At 48.3% G+C, this 18,765-nt stretch overlaps 2 protein-coding genes across 4 annotated transcripts; both read left to right on the forward strand.

Moving 5' to 3' along the window:
- Positions 1–2,061: 2,061 nt before the first annotated feature.
- On the forward strand, positions 2,062–14,949 carry LIPH (lipase H). Of its 2 annotated transcripts, XM_059855128.1 has the most exons (10): positions 2,062–2,201; positions 6,574–6,941; positions 7,619–7,727; positions 7,806–7,907; positions 8,873–8,962; positions 10,045–10,212; positions 10,999–11,094; positions 11,979–12,090; positions 13,013–13,186; positions 14,705–14,949. In XM_059855128.1, exons 1-10 carry the CDS (start codon positions 2,150–2,152, stop codon positions 14,775–14,777), a joined length of 1,344 nt encoding a protein of 447 aa, XP_059711111.1. In that variant the 5' UTR covers positions 2,062–2,149; the 3' UTR covers positions 14,778–14,949. The 2 variants fall into 2 exon arrangements, with proteins under 2 accessions (XP_059711111.1, XP_059711112.1); XM_059855129.1 differs by lacking the exon at positions 13,013–13,186.
- Positions 14,950–15,160: 211 nt separating this feature from the next.
- TMEM41A (transmembrane protein 41A) lies at positions 15,161–18,584 on the forward strand. Of its 2 annotated transcripts, XM_059855135.1 has the most exons (5): positions 15,172–15,355; positions 15,431–15,584; positions 16,375–16,536; positions 17,053–17,191; positions 17,715–18,236. In XM_059855135.1, exons 1-5 carry the CDS (start codon positions 15,258–15,260, stop codon positions 17,933–17,935), a joined length of 774 nt encoding a protein of 257 aa, XP_059711118.1. In that variant the 5' UTR covers positions 15,172–15,257; the 3' UTR covers positions 17,936–18,236. The 2 variants fall into 2 exon arrangements, with proteins under 2 accessions (XP_059711119.1, XP_059711118.1); XM_059855136.1 differs by lacking the exon at positions 17,053–17,191 and having other exon boundaries at positions 15,161–15,355; positions 17,715–18,584.
- The last annotated feature ends 181 nt before the right edge of the window (positions 18,585–18,765 follow it).

Below are 18,765 nucleotides of genomic sequence, written 5' to 3' on the forward strand. Positions count from 1 at the left end.
CAATTGATTTCAAAGCTCACAGTGGGATTGTTGTCTAGAGTTCAGTGTACAAAACCCAAATAGCTGTGAGTTGTTGCCATCTTTAACAAGTGTGTGGCTAAGGCAGGATGTGTGGGGCAGATGTGAAAGGTTGGTCAGCAGAATCAAGAGCAGGGAGTAACCTGTAAGCACTTGAATTCCTGCTCTCAGGATCTGATGGTGGTGGTGGACAGCATTTCCAGTGCTGACATCCTGGGAATGTTTGCCAATGAGTACAGTGAACAGACAGTCTAATTTATGCTTAAATGGTGGTTACTCAAAATCGTGGTGATCCAAGGGATGGTTGAGAGTTCCAAGGAAGAATCTGCCAGTCCCACTGTAGGGCCTTTTGACGTGCGAACCACTTGGATGAGCAACCTCAGATGGGAAATTAAAATTTAAAAAAAGTGATGGGGAAAAGAAATGAGGAGGGCTTAGCTTCAGGCAACAAATTGTTACCTCTTTTTGTATTGAGATGAAAGGCAAAGCCCTGAAGGACCTTATTTTATCTCTGATTCTCAGATGCCTTTTGCAACAGGTAAAAGCCTTCTGTTCTTCATGTTTCACTGTTGGACCAATTCCGTCTCACCATTGGCAGAACTTCTTGTTAAGGGAAAATATTTTGACAGAGTTTAGGATTACTGGTAGAGGTGAGAAAGGAGCTGGAAGGAAAACAATGTTTAAATTATATTCTTTTGTCAGTGCAGCAGAAGAAGCACTGTCCTGGAGCTTCCAGATCCAGAAATGTTATTTGGTGTCTTTTTTCAGAGTTTATCATCTTTAAAATAACAAGCTCCAACTTTTGCCTGGGTGATTATCAAATGGGATCACAGCATGGTACATGTTCAGTGAGACTCAGATTGCTGAGCTGCTTGAGGCTGAAGAGCTCAAGGTGCTTGTGAAAGAACCATGCTGGACACATGCTCTGCCTCAAGTGTGATTCATGCCTGCACCAGTGGAGCAGCACACACTTGTCTGAAGGAAAAGGAGCTGCAGACAGCAGGAAGAGTTAAGAATTAACCTGAGAATTAGCAAAGTCAAAAAGCATAATAAGTACGGCATGGACCAAAGAACCAGCTATGCCACTGGGAGCTCTTATAGTTCAGCTCCTCACTGGATCATCACCAAGGGAAAGAAAGCAGAGCCTGGGCTTAATCAGGTATTTCTAATCCACCCCACGTTCCCTTTCCCCAGCCTATGTTAAAATAATTTGGAAAGAAAAGACCAAGCAAAACTACCACACTACTTCTATCCAGCAGCCATCCCTGCTCCCTCCCTTCTCATCCCTTTACAAACTCCCCACCACTCTCGTTTTCCTAATTTTGCCACTATACCTTCCAGCTCCAATTTCAGACTTCCTTTCCTGCCCCTGACAGTTGTCTTTCCTTGGCAATCTCCTTCCTCCCATCCCACAAAAAAAAAGCCTTCCTTACTTGAATTAAAGCCGAATTTATGAGGTTCCAGCAGGTCTGTGAGAAAATGTGGGAATGCCAGTTGTATGAGTGTTATCCAAGACAGCAGTTGCTTGGGAGCCCACTGGAGAGCCAGACACCTCTAAGTGGTACTTTCCCTTTGTCACAACACAGTGCTGTGCACCTGTCTCCTGCCTGAGGTGGTGACAGGATTTGTAGAAGGGACTCTGGACCATGGCACTCAGGAGAGCAGGAAGGACATGGGAGATATTAGGGATCACCATGAAATCTCCAAATGCAGGGCCCTGTGAAACCAAGCGCCTGCCCCACCCAGATGCTTATCAGACTTGCAGTGACATCTGCAATCTTCCTGACATTCTTTGCAGAAGACAAATAGGCAATAATTTCCTCAGTTTCAACACGTGTAGTCAAATTGCTACTTACAGCTACCAACCCATTTGTGTCTTTGATTAGTCATCCCCCAAGGCAAACTATATTTAAATTAAGGAAACCTGCTAGCATAGAAGGTGCCCCACCTTCTTAAGAAGAAGCTTCATTTCACTGGTCTTCATTTCTTGGCTGGTAACTTCCTTTCACCACACCTACTGTTACTGGCAGTAAAAAACCCAAGCAAACTGCTGTCAGAGCCAGCAGACACATGCCAGAGAAATTGTGGGATCCTTCAAATCTACCCGTAGAAGTTCCATGTGGAAGTCCATATGCTGAGGCTGTGTGTTGTGTTCATCTGCCTTTTGTATGGGGTGAAAACAGGTAAGAACTCAATCATTTGTTTTGAATGTTTTTGTCAAATATAACACATTTTCTGTGCTTTACAGCAACATGAATGTACCTGCCCTCTGCATTTACAGTTACTGCACAGGGTTTCTCACTAGCATAATTTATTTCAGCAAAGCAAATTATACTGGTTACATGAATGAAGTCAGTTCTAAGAGTTCCAAATGGAAAACCAGAACTATTTTTTACTATCTTTTCCTCCCTTTGAAAACATTTCTCTTATATAAGTACTATCCATCGACACTGAAAATGTCATTTGAAATCTTCAGAGAATAATGATTTCTTCTCAGGGGTGTCATGTATGGCAGAGGCAAAGGATGAATTACCATTTATGAACAGTAAGCTCCATTTGATAGCCTCACAGCCCTACCAGAACAAACCTGTGTAACAATAAACAAATGTACTGCCTTGTGTTAGCATACACAAGGGAGCAAGGTAAGTTACAGCTCTCTGCTTTGTAGGGAAAACAAACAGGGTTAAAAAAAACAGTGTTCTTATAAAAACTAACTTGTGTTTCATTGGGTCCTCTGGAGTAATCTCAGGGTCGCCTTTTGCTTGGTTTGTTTGGTTAAGACTCTGTAAGAAATGCAGTCATGAGAAGTGGGAAAAGAGAACAGTGTGAAAAGGCATCAGTGAAATGCAGTGAGCTATTGAGGACCAGTTTAGGAATGGAGGGCACACCCTCCCTGTGGAAAAGTGATGGAAATCTGCACCACTAATGCTCTCGAGATTCGTGGTGTGGTAGTCAAGTGTGCTTATAGGGGGATAAAGATATTGTTGATGGTTAAGACCAGTCTGATGACACTCACTGTACAAAGCCCAGGCAAGGTGGCAGGGGCTGGTGGGCCAGAGCTCCTGCAGACAGAGAAGCAGTGACATGCTCAGCTGAGCTCCATGCAGTGGAGCAAACAGCTGTGTGTCCCAAGGACCACAGCTGGGACAGCCACACATCCAGCCAAGTGACCACTGACCCACTGAGGTGATCTGTTGGAACTTTCCTTTGCAAGAGGACAGGCTGGTAAAAACCTCAGCTGCTACTTTATTCATGCAGACAGCTCCAGAATGCCACCATGGCAAACCCTGCCTGTCCACAGGATCAACATCAAAAGCCTCCAAACACCATCTCCTAGAAAGGAATGAGAGACACAAGGGGAAGGCAGGCCTGAAGAGCACTGACTGCAGTAAATACCAGGAGTCTGCCTGGGACTGTTCTACTCCCTGCAACACTCCCACCTGGGAGTATATAACTTCAGAATACATCTATATATATAACTTCAGAACCAAGTTATTTTGAAGATGCCTCCACTGCTGCAATAGCACCGTGGAGGCTGATCTCAGGCTCGAGACCAAACATGTCCAGCTCCCTGGCAGGTACATGGATTTAACACATTTTTATGCTCCCTGCTGCAGGTTCTGAGAGATCAGAGCATCTTGCCCAGCAAACCAGTGTTTGCCTCCTATTTTACATATCAGAAAATAGAGCAGAAGGAGAATGGGTATTGCCAGAGGCTGTCTAGCAAGCTAAGGCAGGGATGCTGGGTTAATGGCCATGTTCATTCCCCTTTACTGGAGGGAAGTGACCTGTTGGACATGGGTTAACTACAGTGCCAGGGGATAAGTTTCTATCTCATTTATTTGCTTGCAGAGTAAATCTCACTAAGCCACCTGCCCCAATCATCCTGATTTTCAAAGACACTTCCAGCCATTTGGGTAGGAGTCACTGTGCTTAGCAGAAGGAAGAGCAAAGCCAGGTTAACTGGCCCTCCTCATGTGTCAGGTTTTGAACACATGGTGGATGAGGCTGGGATTGACACCAGCTTGCCAGAAGAGAAGCTGGCACGTTTCCTCCCCTTATTAGCATGATTTGATTTTGTTAATCAAAACAGAACCAATGTAACAGACCTGGTGCAGATATAACAAGGCTCTTTATACAGTCCCTGTGTTAGGTACCAGCAAATGCTGACCAGCTCTTTGAAAGCACTTCTGTACCAGAAGGTTTGGGCTGTTCTTATGACAAACAAAGTGCTCCTCTGGGCAAGCCTCAGCACAGTGCAGGAGATAACAGAAAAAAATTAAGCAATCAGTGCAATCTTGCACCATATAGAAGCAATTCTTGCCTGGCATTTCTGCCTGTATTGCTACAGCTTCAGTGGCAGTAAAGATAATTAACAACAGTATATATACAATATATACAATAACTGAAACAATGCCTAGTTATTAGTAAAACACATAGTTGTATTTTTTTATGCTGCAGTAGCACCTAGAGGACAGTCACTGAGTCTCACCGTGTGAGCTGGTGTGCATGAGCAAAAAAATGTTAATTTTTCTCTGCTAGTTACTTTGGGATCTCCACAAGAGCAGTGTCACAGAACTCTTGCTGCTGTTTCCCTGGAGCATCTTGGCACTGTAAGAATGAGCTGGCCAGGAGGCAGCCACCCAGGTCACCTTTCCTCTTGGGAGCAGGGCCCAGAGTCACATTGCTCCTGGGAGCTCTGAGTGAAGCGTTGCAGAGGCAGGACACCCTGCATTCAAAGGCCTCTGATTTCACTGGGCCTGGCTGGGGGCTCATTTCCCACCACTCCTGTCACACCATTCATATGTTACCATAGGCTTTAAACAGGAAGGACTCAATGGATTTCAGATGTTAAAATTTATTTCTGAATTTATGGTAGCAATTAAAAATATTCAGTTGGACTTAACGGCAACATCCTTTTAGCCTATTAACTTTTATTTCTAGAGCTCCTGGGGCTTCTACAAAGTAATTAGCAGAACTGTGGCAACTGAGCAGATTGTTTTATGTGCTGGGCACATAGCATTTATATCACTCTCATGCTCCTGATTTCCTGAGGAGGAGAAAAGGGAAAGTTGCTCATAGAAACTGTGAGAGTTTCATCATTCAGAAATTAAAATGCACAGAGCATTGGAGATTTGCTAGAGCATAATTAACTTACAGCTGCAGGTCTTCCAAACCCTGCTACCTACTGAACAGTCCTTTAAGCAACAAAGATCAGGGAAATTCCTCTAGGAACTGTAGCCTGAACAATTACTACAGCCCAGGACATATGTGTGAGAGAGACACTCTCCCCTACAAGGATCTTCAATAAGATTATGAGGATTTGAGGGAAAGGATTGTGAGCCAGGAAGAGGCTACTAAACCTGGGAGGGCCTTCCTAAGTAGTGTCTGTCTGGAGACAGTTATTCCATTCCCTGCCAGTGCCCTGTTGGAGACTGTATTGGGTTCTGAAGACTCAGCTGGTGTTCTGCTGGAAAAGCAAAGAACAAAGACAGGCTTTCCAATGGCACAGGCCATCCCATCGAGCAGTACTTACATAAAATTCAGTTACACTTCAGCTGTGTATAAACCACAATTACCATCTCACAGACCCAAGAGTGCCCCATTATGCAGTCTGGAATACCAGGCCACATCTGCACATACAAATGAAGCCTCGAGCTGCCCCTCACCACGGCAAGACTCTGCAGCTTGGCAGCTCCAGGCTGGAGGCACAAACCAACCCCAAGGACACCTGTTTAGCTGAGAACCTATCGATGCAGGACGACGCCCCACCAGGAATAACATGCAGTGACTCCAATGATTCAGAAGGCTGTTCAATTGCTTTACTAAGCTATACTATATTACATTACATACTATACTAAACTCTATACTAAAGAAAAACTCATGACCCCTTATAGACAGTCACAACACAGCTTTGACCTAATTGGTCAGTCAATCCAAGCAACCATCACCAGAGTCCAATTAACAAATCCCTTCTTCAGTAAACAATCTCCATAACACGTTCCACGTGTGCCAAACAACAGGAGCAGCAAGTAGAGATAAGAAATGTTTTCTCTTCTCTCTCCTCTCTCTGAGCTTTCTCACTGCCTTCCCCAGGAAAAATTGTGGGAGAGAGAATTATGTCTCTCTCTGTTCAAAGAGTATGTGAATACCACAGAGAACCTGTCCAGAGCACCTGGGTGTGCTCACAAACCAGTACAGCAACAATCCCCCCTGTTAGTCTCTTAATAATACCTTCCTCACACCAACACGATTTTTGGAGAGAGTCCCTGCCAACTCCCAGCTGCTACAGGAAGCAGGGCCATGGTGTTTCAGGGAATGCTGCTCCAAAAAGGTGTCATTGCTCTCTTAGCTCCAACACAGCAAGAAAACCTAAGTTCCAAGGTAACTTCAGTCATGAGCATGAGAGAGTGGAGAGGGAGAGAGGAGACAGGAGCAGCCCTGTGCTCAGACAACTCACAACACACTTCCCTGCCCTGTGCAGGGTTGGCAGGTACAAGAGGCTAAAGAAAACCCCTTGGTACCAAACTCCAATTGCCACTCTGCTCCTTTCAGATCCTCAGGAGACATGTCCTGCATTCACAGCCCTTGGCTTTGGGAACGCTTTGATAGGGACAGATCTGAAAGTGAAGCTGCTGCTCTACACCCGGCAGAACCCAACCTGTGCCGAGGAGCTCCACTCAACAGCCTCCAAGTACCTCAATGTGACCAAGAAAACGACCTTCATTGTCCACGGGTACCGATTCACAGGCTCTGCCCCAGTCTGGATCCCTGACCTGGTGCATCTCCTGCTTTCTGTAGAGGACATGAACGTCATCGTTGTGGACTGGAACCAGGGAGCAACGACTCTCATCTACAGCCATGCTGCCAGGAAGTGCAAAAGAGTTGCTGAGATTCTGAAGAAACTTATAGATGAAATGTTGGTAAGTTGGACGCTGATGCTACGATACAGTCATTAAGGCACAGTATGTAAAGGGCACAAAGGAAGTGCTTAAACCAGCAGGAAGTCTGGGAATAGAAACTCCTAAAAAAGGAATACATTAATTTTTGGAAGTGCATGTGTACTGCAATGCCAAATCCTACCCTTGGACTTGGTACAATGGTATTTTGGTGTAATATTCAGTTTACACTCTAAGTCTCTGCATTTCTGGGTACAAAGCTCTCCAGACATGTTTTCCCATACATAGAAACTCTACTTCCACTTTCTGTATATCCAAAGGCAGCTTAAGGGGATCAGCTACATTTCACAGCTCCTCTAACGTGTTGCATAGGCAATGATGATGCTGAATCCTTTAGGATCTGCTAATTCCTTGCAGGAACCACATGTGGGACAACTGGAATTTTACTCCTGGGGCCCATCAGTGGTTCCTGTCCATACTTGTAGTCGTTGCCCCAGGAAAATACAACCATTGCCTGAACTGTTCTCATCACAGCTCTCTGAGGTATAGGCCTTAAACAGGAATGCTGGCTGCTCATTCAATGTGGGACAGTCAAAGGGGAAATATCTACACAGAGTGGAACACTGGGAGATGTTCCATTCGTCTTCCTGATTTTTTTAATTTTCCAAAAACACACGACCATGAGTACTTTTACATCTCAGATTGATGGAGCATCCCTTGACTCCATGCACATGATAGGAGTGAGCCTGGGAGCACACATCTCTGGCTTTGTGGGACAGATGTTTGATGGCACACTGGGAAGAATCACAGGTAAGCCTTCCTCCAGCAGTCCTCCCTCCTCAAGGAAGGGCAGTGAGGTGATGCCACGCCCATGGCTTTGTGCTGCAGGCCTTGACCCCGCGGGCCCCCTGTACAGGGGCACGGCGCCGAGCGAGAGGCTGGACCCCACGGACGCACAGTTTGTGGATGTCATTCACTCTGACACCGACGGTAGGTGGCATTCCATCTCCCTCCTGCACACGAAAACCCAGAGAGCGACCGGGAAGAGGGGAAGGGGGGTGCTGGTGGGCAGCAGCGCTGGGGGTCCTCACTCCTTTAGCCCAGGAGCACAGCAGGCTCCCTCACTGAGCCTCCGGGGCGCTGTGCTGCCCACACTGTCCCCAGCACTCCCTCAGGAGCTGCTGGTTTATTTGCATTCCAAAACGTGCTGCTGACAGAGCAGTTATATAACCTGGCCTGTGACTTACAAGGACCTCCTTAGGAACCAGTGGAGGAGGTCCTGCAGCACAGTCCTGCCAGAGCAGGACACACCAACATCCCACCACAGGGTCAGGCTGCATCCAAGCACACAGCATTTCCAGAGCTGGCCCCACAGCTCAGTGACGGGCACAGCAAATCAGTTATTCCCAACCATGTTTCCCTGCATGATGCTTCCAGTCTCCATCCCACCTCTTAAGAGCTAAACTTTCCTGCAGGGCAAATCTGGACTCTCCCTCAGCCCTGTCCTTTTCCAGACCCACCAGCCAGGCCAGCAGAGCGATGCCAAGCCCCCCATGCTGCTCCCATGGCCACTCTACCCCTACCATTTGGCTTTCCCACCTAATTGCTGCCTTTCTTCTCCCAGCCCTTCCAGGAAGTCAGATTTCAGCAGCACAGCAACATCCAGGTTTCACATACCTTTTCCTCTCCTGCACACAAGTGACACAAACCCCCACGTTTCGTACTGTTGCATGCACAGACTTATTTTAGGTAGCTGATACCACTGTTAAAATGACCCAGCTGGGTCACAGCTGTTTGGCCTGCTGCCTAAACAGAGGGATGATATTAGTATTCCTGTACAAGCAGGCATCTGAGAGCTAAACAACTACCATCTTTTCCACATAGGTTGCCGTATTTCCTTGTGCATTTTACAATTTAATGTTCCCTCCCTAAGCCCTGGTATTCCCTTTTGCTAGGACTGGGTTACGGAGAAGCACTGGGCCATGTCGACTTCTATCCCAACGGTGGGACCGACCAACCAGGCTGCCCACTGACAATATTCTCTGGTAATTAATCCTGCCCTGAATTGCACAAACCCTCACAAAATGTTTCCAATCAGAAAAAGAGGAGAAATCCAGAGGATTATCATCACTGCCTAGAAAATACATGAAATCCATATTCTGGGAAAGCCATGGCAGCAACTTCTTCTCAGCACTGGTGTGACAGGGGTTTAGTTCATGTACAACAGACAGAGATGAGAGTCAGGGTGACCTCTCTGTGCCTCTGTCACAGTGCGAGTGGGACTAATCCTCTGTGCAAAAAGTTATCAGTTATCAGGCAGATGTGTGCCTTTGTTTTGTTGCTATGTCCAGAAAATGTGTGGGATTTTTTGTTTCTAATTACTTGTAATACACGAAAGCTCAAAGACTAGCAGTGGCAAGGACCTGTTCAGAAAACAGGTTCAAGATGAATGTGGAGCAGGCAGTTATCCCAAATCAAAGACACCTTCCTTGGCAGTGACAGAAGGTGCAGTCTGGAAGGCACAGCCCTAGTCTTGAACAAAAGAAAGTTTTTTGCCTTTCAGCCTGGCAGCAGAACTGGTTTGATGAAAGCTGGGTAAAGAAGATACCTTACAGAAGGAAATGCAGTATTGTGAATTCAACCCTTATCAGACCCAAGAGAATCTACAGATGAGAGCAGCCTGAGCCAAAAATCCCTAGGAAATGAGGCTTCACTGATTTTGCTGCTCATGCCACAACTCATTTTATTAGTTATGTCTTTCTAAAGAGTTTTTTACACCAAAATGGAAAGTCGTGTGCAAAGCTAAAAGCAATATTCAGCTGTCAGGCCTGCGCTCAGAGAGAAGAGAAGACCAGAGACAGAAATTGATCCATAGCTGGATCCTCTGGAAATGCAGCAACCACACAAACAAACGTTTTAAAACCAAAAAGACAAGAGGAAAAGCAAAGCAGACACAGGCAGAGTAAGTGCACTTAAAGGGAGAGGCTGCTGCCCACCTACAGTTCTGCCACAGCCCAGTGCTCCCCAGTGCAATTTGTTGGGTTCAGACTGATCAGTGACTGTCCACTGGTGTGTCCTGAGGCATGAGGATTGCTAATGAAATATTTCTTCCCTGTACATGATTAAGGGTTGCAGTATTTTAAATGTGACCACCAGAGGTCTGTTTTCCTGTTCCTGTCCTCCCTGACACAGAGCTGCAATATCACCACATACCCCTGCAACTCATACAGGAACTACAGGAATGGCAAATGCACCAGCTGTGAACCCTTCTGGCCCATGCCATGCCCCATCCTAGGTAAGGATCCAGGGAATGTCAATCCATCCTGAATACTGAGCTGCCTGTCAGCACTGGAACTCAGAGGGTGATGTTTTGCTGGAGGACTAACATAACATGGTGCTTTGCAAAAGCACTAAAGTTATTTCCACTGAGGTCTTTGGGGTCTCTCAGGCCTGCTCCCTGTAATATCACATCATGTTATGATCTAGAACAGAAAGCACAGGTAAAGGATCCAGAACTAGAGAAGCCAAAACTAGACTTGGGATCTTTACACTAAAGTCAGAGAAATAGTCAATTAAAGTCCGTCAATTGCAGAGTTTGAGGGACAGGGGCCTGTTCTTGCTAAAAAAAGATTTACAAGTAAATTCCCAGCACCACAAGTTCCTCTGTGCTCGAAAAGGAAGGGCAAATGGGTGAACAAAGGTAATTCTGGACTTGTCCGCCCCAGCCTGGGTGTGACAGCCCAACCTCAGGCTGGCAGCTCTGAAATGTTGATGCTAAAACACCTGACACTTCCAGAAAAGAACTGGCAAAACCAAGGGGATGATTTTCATTCTGCACTGCAAAAATGAAACCCCTGACCATGGATAGCAGATGAGGAAAAAGATCAGCTTGAAGAAAGTGCTGAACAGCAACCAGGCATATTCAGTCCTAAGCCTTTGGGGTGCAGGAGGATGTGTGTCAGTGCGACTTGGCAGCTGGCACACAATGCACTATTTATTAAACACTTGCTTATTTTCAGCCATTTAGTAGCTCATCTACCTGTGCAGTAACTTGGTTTCATTTTCAAACTGGCACCTGCAGGTTATTATGCCTCTGAGTGGAAAAGCTATTTAACACAACAGAGCCATCCAGTGACAAGTATGTTTTTCGACACAGCAGACAAAGAGCCATTTTGCAGTAAGTGACTGAGATTTCTGAAATTATTTTCTTTGTGCATTGCCTCTGTCAGCAGCAGCCAAGCAGAGATAGTTATTTGCTGGCGGTGTTATAGCCAGCATTTTAGGAACTCCAGTTGCTGCTGGATGGAATTGTGTCCATCTGTGGCTTGCCATAACCTTCTTTTATCTGCCAACCTGTTCAGTGCTGGGAAAGCCAACTTGCTTACAGTTCTAGGAAATTGGTTGAGAACTTTCAAATTAAGTATAAAAGTTCCCAAATCATGTTTCAAAGAACACACCATTCATTTGTGAAAGTAAGAGGTGTGTGGGAACAATAAGAGAGAAAGACAGGCTGTACAGGTAAAAAAGCTACCCTGGAGAAAAGTGAGAGGTGCAGAGAGAGAGGAAGAGAATCCGTGGTTTCACCAAGGTGAAAAGCTTCATCTCATCCCTGTGATTACCAACACACCAGGGCATGGGCTGGGATTATGGCCTGAGCTCCAGCGCTGGTCAGCAAGTGAATCCAGACTCACAGATGAAAGAACAGAAAATTCTGCTCCGTGACAGAGATGACAGATACAAAGAACAGAAATTGAGGGGTTCAGAGGGGGACTGAAGAAAGAAATACAGTCTGGAAGTGAAGGGGGAAGGCAGGCAGTGAAAGGCAGCATGCTGGGAACCATACAGAGAGGCCGTCCTGCATGGATAACCCTTGCTGCAGTGCTCTCCTGACACCTCCTAGTGTTTCTGGTTGAAATCTCTGCAAAGGGAGATGGAGAACAGGGAGGAGAGAGGGATTTTCGAGATAAACTGCAGGAGCTGTGTCCATCCTCTACAAGTGCACAGCCTGGACAGCAGACTGAGCCCACAGGGTCTAACCCCACTCACCCTCTCTCCCCTCAGTCTATCACTACCTGGTGGATATTATCACATGGAACAAAGACACCAGGAGAGGCACCTTGAGCATCGTGCTGGCTGATGAAGATGGGAGGAAGGCAGAATCAAAAGTTAATCCGTAAGTCTTACTGGTCTGAGCTTTTCTAAGAGTTAGTGCATCCCTTGGTACAACTGCATCTGGGAGGAGATGACACATCCTCCCCCAATTTCTCTGCTGATACTTGCTAGTGCACATGGGATTTCCTGGCCCTAAGGGATTTCCACAGCCTCCCCCAGCACACAGCCCTGGCAGCCCAGCCTTTTGGTCTGTCATCTTAAGAACTGAAGTGGACAATCTCAGCCAGCAGCATAACTGCCCTAGGCTTCCACTAAAGCAGGAGGGAAAATATCTCCCCCTCTTTCCTTCCTCTTAGTGTTCTGTTCTAGTTCCCAGTGCCCACAACAGCTGGGGATTAACCTGGGCCTGAATATCCAAACACATCCAAAATCCACTCAGAGAGACAAATTAAAGGTGTTTATGTGACATGCAAATTCCTGATTGATCTGAACTACACTTCAGCCAAACAAACCTGCACAACTAGTTTCCCCAAGTTTCTCCAAGTGCATATTCCCTCAGGCATATCTGATATCTGCTTGCACTGGAGCAATCAGCATTGATCCCACACCAAGGCCAGTGCAGATTTCATGCGTGTCTCAAAGTGACTCAGTGCTCAGGCCTGCACAGACAGCCAGGTACAAATATCACATGGCTTCAGTCCACTTGGGATCAAAGCAGAGTCACTGTGAAAATTCTGGTTTGGGACCAAATGGCATCCAACCTCTGTGTCCCCACTTCCACCCCAAAAAATTGAGGGCAGAAGTGGCTGAGCAGGTTGACACCTGGAGACCCAAATCCAAACCCATTTACTGTAAATCAGAAACTAATCACGAGCTCAGGCCTCCTCCCCCAGCCTGTTTCTAATATTACAGTGACTACATTAAACCCAGTGCTATTCTCTTGGTGACTCTCTGACACTCTCTCTCATCTGCTTTACCTTTAGAGAAGCTGCCACCTTCCAGCAGTACAAACGAATCACTTTGCTCATTGGGTTTGACCAGGATCTTGAAAATGTGGAAAGAATTTCCTTGACGTTTTCCACAGGATCTGTCATTGGCCCAAAATTCAAACTCAGGATTCTCCAAATGAGGTTCCACTCACTGACAAACCCAGAAAGGTGAGCAGATGTTTACAAACAAACCATTTCTGTTGGTGCAGACTGGAGAGAAGTAAAAGAATCTCCCAGATTCCTGTCCTGGCTGAGTATGTGCAGAAGAATTAGATTTATTTAACATTTAGTAATTCACATACACGTATCTTGGGAATAAATTCCTCTTTAATGGAATCCCACAGCTGAATACTTACTTGAACACGGAGGCTGTCTTACTGCACTGGGAACATGTCACATGTGATGTGACTCTGATGAGGCCTGACACCTTAACCTTTGGTCAGGAAAAAATTACCTTTGGGAAGCTGCCCAGGCCTGAGCTCTAGGATGGAGGGAAATGCAGCACTCTGTGAAGAACAGATGTTCAGCCCCAAATAGACATTTTATATCCCAGTCAATTTGTATGGCTAGTGAAGCAGGGAGATTAATTTACTCCTGGAATTCCAGCAAGTGGGAGCTGCTGGCTGCTTTGCCCCAAAGCCCTGGCTGGTACCCACAACATCAGGGGGTACCTGTCAAGACACAGCTGATGAGATTTCTGTCACCTCATTAGCCTCTGTCTGCTCTGCTGTCCTCCCCCTAAGCTTCCCACCTCTGGAGGTTTGGAACTCTGCCTGAGCTCAGCAAGCTCAGAATCTCTTACGCTGACCTGTGTGCAAGGGCACTGCGGACACCACACCATGCTTTGAGTTTGGCTTAAAACAAGGCTGGAAGATCACAGGGTCAGGAAGGTGAAGCAAACAGACATATAGAGCTGCAGAGCATGCTTCTTTGCATTTCATGAGCTCTGCTGCACTTATCCTAGCCTTGGAACAAGGGAAAGATTGTGTACATCTACTAAACAAGGTCCTTCAGCTCTCCCTTGCTGCCACTCCCTGCCTCCTGTCCCACACCTCCACAGTCACTGCCAGTCCCAGATACACATTTAGTCTTTTAAAAAGCAAACACAAATGCCCTAATATTTAATCACAGGATGCTGTCTCTCCCCGATGAGGGGCTGCCACAGGCCATAAACACAGTTCAGGACCTTCAACACATCATCTAATCAGTCATTGCCACAGGGAGGGATGTCCTGCCCTCTCCCCTTCCCTGTTGTTCAACCCACTACACAGGGCTAATGTTCATATTTCCCCAGTGAAAGGCCAAGTATTTCCTCAGGGTTTTTTTGGCTGAACTAGCTCCAGACCAGATATGTGTTTGGTCAGAGCAGTGGCAGCCTGGAGCAGGGAAGGGGCAGGAACAGGCAGGTGGGCTGGAAGGACCACATTGTTTTGTGGACTGGCTTAAAGGGAACCATAGACTCTGCCTGCTGGATTTTTTGTGATCCTTTTTTTCCACAAGCAAAAAATAACGTAGAACAGAATGGTAAAATGCTCAAGGTACCCCTGACTTAAAGCCAACCTCACTTCAGGTGGACTTGGAGCCAGTTCTCTTGAGAAGATGACTTATTTTATGTACGTCTGCAGCAGGTGGGGAGATTGCAGAAAAAAAATGCCGTGTTTTATTTTTGGCCGTGTTTTCACACAGACCCCAGCTGTGCCGATACGACCTGGTCCTGAATGAGAACACCCAGAAAACCTTCAAGCCTATCCCATGCTGAAGCAGGAGCCGAGTCCCGAGGACGCTGTGCCCGGACATTTCCCCGCCGTGTGGGGACTCACTCACCTGAGGGGCCTGGGCGCCTTCTGCGGGGGCCGAGCAGCGGGACCCGCTCTCCACGCAGTGTACAAACGGGCTGGGGGAGTGACAATAAAACCATGGCGGCACATGGCTTTAAAGAGTGGCTTTAAAAGAGGGGCTTAAAGCGAGGGTTTTAAACGGGGATTTAAAGCGTCTGTCCGCGGCTGAGCTGGCTGGGAGCCCTTAGGAGCAGCAGGCGGCAGCAAGCCGCACTAACGCCCCTGAGACCCACGCCCGCCACCACGGGCCGCAGCCCCGCCCCTTAGAGAGGCCCCGCCCCGCGCCTGCGCACCTGGTCGGGGCGCTGAGGGCGGCAGGGCCGGGCCGGGAGGGGCCGGCTTCGCTCGGCTCGGCTCGGCTCGGCTCCATCCGGCGGCGGTAGCGGCGGCCCCGACCCGGGATGTGGCGGCGCCCGGCTGGGCTCCTGCTCGTCTTCGTGGCCGCCACGGCCGCGCTGTGGCTGCTGTCGGTGCGGCTGAGCGCGGGGCAGACGCGCAGGTGGGTGTGGGCGGCGGCGCTGCCCGTGTGTCCCTCCCTTCCCCCGGGGCTGCCCGTGCGTCTCTCCTCTCGCAGGGCGCTGCGATTCCCGGCGGACCTGGAGGAGCTGCGGGATCTGGCCGAGGCGCTGCGGGACTACGAGCGACAGCACCGGGGCGCGGCGCTGGCCCTGTTCTGCGGCGCGTACCTGTACAAGCAGAGTTTCGCCATTCCCGGCTCCAGCCTCCTGGTACGGGGAGGGCGGCGAGGGCGAGGGGCCGGGGATTCACGGATCGGGCAGGAGGAGCCGGAGGGACCGAGCGGGCCCGCACCTGAGCAGGAGTAACCTTTAGTAGCAGTACGGGTCGGGGCTGACCTGCTGGAGAGCAGCTCTGCTGGGAAGGATCGGGGAGTGTTGGTGGATAACGTGCCCTGAGGGCCAGGAAGGGCAGTGGGACCCTGGAATGCACCGGGCAGAGCGCTGCCAGCAGGTCAGGGAGTGATCCTGCCCCTCTGCTCAGCCCTGTGAGGCACAGCTGGAGTGCCATGTCCAGATCTGGGCTCCTTAAGAAAACAGAGACAAGGAGGAGAGGGTCCAGCAGAGGCCACAAAGAGGTGCAGCTGGAGCATCTCTCTGATGAGAGATGGTTAGTCTGGAGAATATGGAGAGGGGACCTCATTAATGCATATAAATATCTCCAAGGGATGTCAGAGGATGGTGCCAGACTCTGAACAGTGGTGGCCAGCAACAGGACAAGGAGCAATGGCCATAAACTAAAACACAGGAAGTTCCACCTCAATATGAGGAAGGACTTCTTTCCATGGAGGGTGGGAGAACACTGTGAACAGATATCCAAGGGAGGGCAAAGTATTCTCTGAAGATCCCAAACCCACCTGTTCCTGTGTCACCTGCTCTGGGGGCCCTGCCTTGGCAGGGCATTTGGACTGGATAATTTCCAGAGGCCCTTTCCAACCCTAACAATTCTGTGGTTCTGTGACATACCATGTCCCCCACACCTCACTCCATGTTGTCCCCACAGAATGTCCTGGCTGGAGCACTCTTTGGACCATGGATGGGGCTGGTGCTGTGCTCAGTGCTCACGTCTGTGGGAGCCACCTTCTGCTACCTGCTCTCTGCAGCTTTTGGCAAGCAGCTCATAGTCCACTTCTTCCCTGAGAAGGTGGCTCTGCTGCAAGGGAAGGTAAGAGCTGGCAGTTCTGCTGACACCCACGATGGCCCTGGGCCAGGCTGCTCTTGGGGTGACAGTGAAAACCAGAGTATGCAGGGGATGCACCACGCCTGCTGAGGGCACAGTCTAGGAGCAGGCTGCTCTCTTGGAGCAAACCTGTTGGCAGAGGGGCTGCCAGGAAAATCCTGGATCTTAAAGAAAAGCAGATATGAAATAAAGGAGGATTTGGGAAGCCCCGGTGCTCCAGAACTGCCTCCATCCATCCCATGCTGTGTTGTACACTGGAGGTGGTTCTGCTCTTGACTGCCTCATCTTTTGTTCTGGTGAGATCCCATTTCCACCCCTTCTTTGGAGAGGGCTGGTTCATCATTAGGCTTGCATACAGACATAGTATTGCTGCTTTCCCTCAGTTCTGAACTGATGGTACACTGTGGCATGTTAGAAGAAAAATTCACTCCAGTATCGTGGCCATTTGAATGTTACTGCTGTTTGAGGCGCAGGAATGATACGGAACATTTTTTTTGGCAGGTAGAAGAGAACAGGAGCTGCTTATTTTTCTTCTTGTTGTTCCTGAGGCTGTTCCCCATGACACCAAACTGGTTTCTGAACCTCTCAGCTCCCATTTTAAACATCCCCATGTCCCAATTCTTTCTCTCCGTTCTCATTGGTAAGGCCTGTGGACACAGCCTGAGGGGACAGTGTGACACTGCTGCTCTTGGTATCACTGAGCCAGGGAGGGCAGACTTGGGACTCTGACCCTTGGTTTGTTGCCTCTGTGCTGCCCTTGAGCATTCTGCAGGTGGCCCCAGTGCTGCAAATTTTGCTTTACTCATAGTTCCTTCTGTTACAAGCACAAACCCCAGTGTCTGTGTAATGGCTGTACATTAAAACACTGAGTTCTACCTCAACATGAGGAAGAACTTTCCATGGAGGGTGGCAGAGCACTGGAACAGCTGCCCAGGGAGGGCGTGGAGTCTCCTTCTCTGAAAATGTTCCAAATTCCCCTGGACACATTCCTGTGTCACCTGCTCTGGGTAACCCTTCCTTAGCAAGGAGGGGTTAGACTGGATGATCTCCAGAGGTCCTTCCAACCCTAACAATTCTGTGATTTCTGTGCTTGGCTTTGGGTGTGTTTAGCTAATTTTCTCTAGGGGGGAACTAACAGCTTTTTTCTGCTCTGATTCCTTCAGGCCTTACACCATACAATTTCATCTGTGTGCAGACAGGGGCCATTCTGTCCCAAATCACCTCTCTGGATGCCATCTTCTCCTGGGACACACTGCTCAAGCTGCTGGCCATGGCTGTGGTAGCGCTGATTCCAGGGACCCTCATCAAGAGATACAGCAAGAAACACCTGAAGCTGGATGGCGACAAGCCAGCTCAGACACTAAATGGCAGAAAGAGCTTGTGATGGCTTAGGTGCCCCAGTTTTGGGGTAAAAGCTGCAGGACTCTCTTCCCAGGGGTTATACTCTGCATGCTTTGTGCCACCAAGGACAGTGGCAGTTTTTAATCATCCTTCTCATCTCAGAGGAGGTGTCCGTTCTTATTTTTAATGAATGTTTATCTGTGCATGTATCTGCACCGAGAGAGAGATACAGGGGTTTTGTGAACACTCAGTGAATTTGCCTGTTTCATTTAAACCAGTCTCCTGTGTGCCTGAGGCTGTGGGGAATAAAAGGAGGAGTATTGGCATCCTGTGAGGAAAGCAAACCAGAACCCAGCTGTGGATCACTGGCCAAGCACAACCCTGCGGGCAGTAGGCAGGCCCTCCCTTCTCCTTCCAACTGCAGACAGATTTAGCATTTTTGGCCAGAAATGATGAGCCATGTGCTCCTGTGCAGCTGTACAAGCACCAAGTTGAAAAAATAATGGTGTTTCAGGGTGCAACTGTAGAAGATTCTTCTTTGATTTCCGTGTTAAACCAGTACACTCTGCAGCAAAATGCTCAGGATTTGAGCTGCCTGAATCAGTCATGTCAAAACACTTGAGACAGCTTCTCTGGTCTGCCAGTGGCTGCTACTGCCCATAGAGAATAAAGGGAAAAAGAACAGGAATGGATGTGCCTGAGTGGCAGAGATTTGTCCTTGGAAAGCACCTTGAAACCCACGCATTTGCTCCTGTATAACTAGGAGGATTCCAAATAAAGAGGTGGGCCCTGTCCCAGCTGTGGAGAACTTAGGATCCCTGAATGGTTTGGGTTGGAAGGGATCCTAAAGCCCTTCCTGTTTCACCCCCTGTC

Source organism: Haemorhous mexicanus, chromosome 10 (assembly GCF_027477595.1).
Source record: "Haemorhous mexicanus isolate bHaeMex1 chromosome 10, bHaeMex1.pri, whole genome shotgun sequence".
In the NCBI taxonomy this organism is placed as follows: Eukaryota; Metazoa; Chordata; class Aves; order Passeriformes; family Fringillidae; genus Haemorhous; species Haemorhous mexicanus.

What these genes read in the sequence shown, in the direction of transcription:
- LIPH (XM_059855128.1), top strand. Translation starts at nt 2,150, where the DNA reads ATGCTGAGGCTGTGTGTTGTGTTCATCTGCCTTTTGTATGGGGTGAAA. An exon ending in AACTTATAGATGAAATGTTG is followed by an intron (nt 6,942 to 7,618) that starts GTAAGTTGGACG and finishes TTTACATCTCAG; the next exon opens with ATTGATGGAGCATCCCTTGA. An exon ending in GCAGAATCAAAAGTTAATCC is followed by an intron (nt 12,091 to 13,012) that starts GTAAGTCTTACT and finishes CTTTACCTTTAG; the next exon opens with AGAAGCTGCCACCTTCCAGC.
- TMEM41A (XM_059855135.1), top strand. Translation starts at nt 15,258, where the DNA reads ATGTGGCGGCGCCCGGCTGGGCTCCTGCTCGTCTTCGTGGCCGCCACG. An exon ending in TTCCCGGCTCCAGCCTCCTG is followed by an intron (nt 15,585 to 16,374) that starts GTACGGGGAGGG and finishes TTGTCCCCACAG; the next exon opens with AATGTCCTGGCTGGAGCACT. An exon ending in CTTTCTCTCCGTTCTCATTG is followed by an intron (nt 17,192 to 17,714) that starts GTAAGGCCTGTG and finishes TGATTCCTTCAG; the next exon opens with GCCTTACACCATACAATTTC.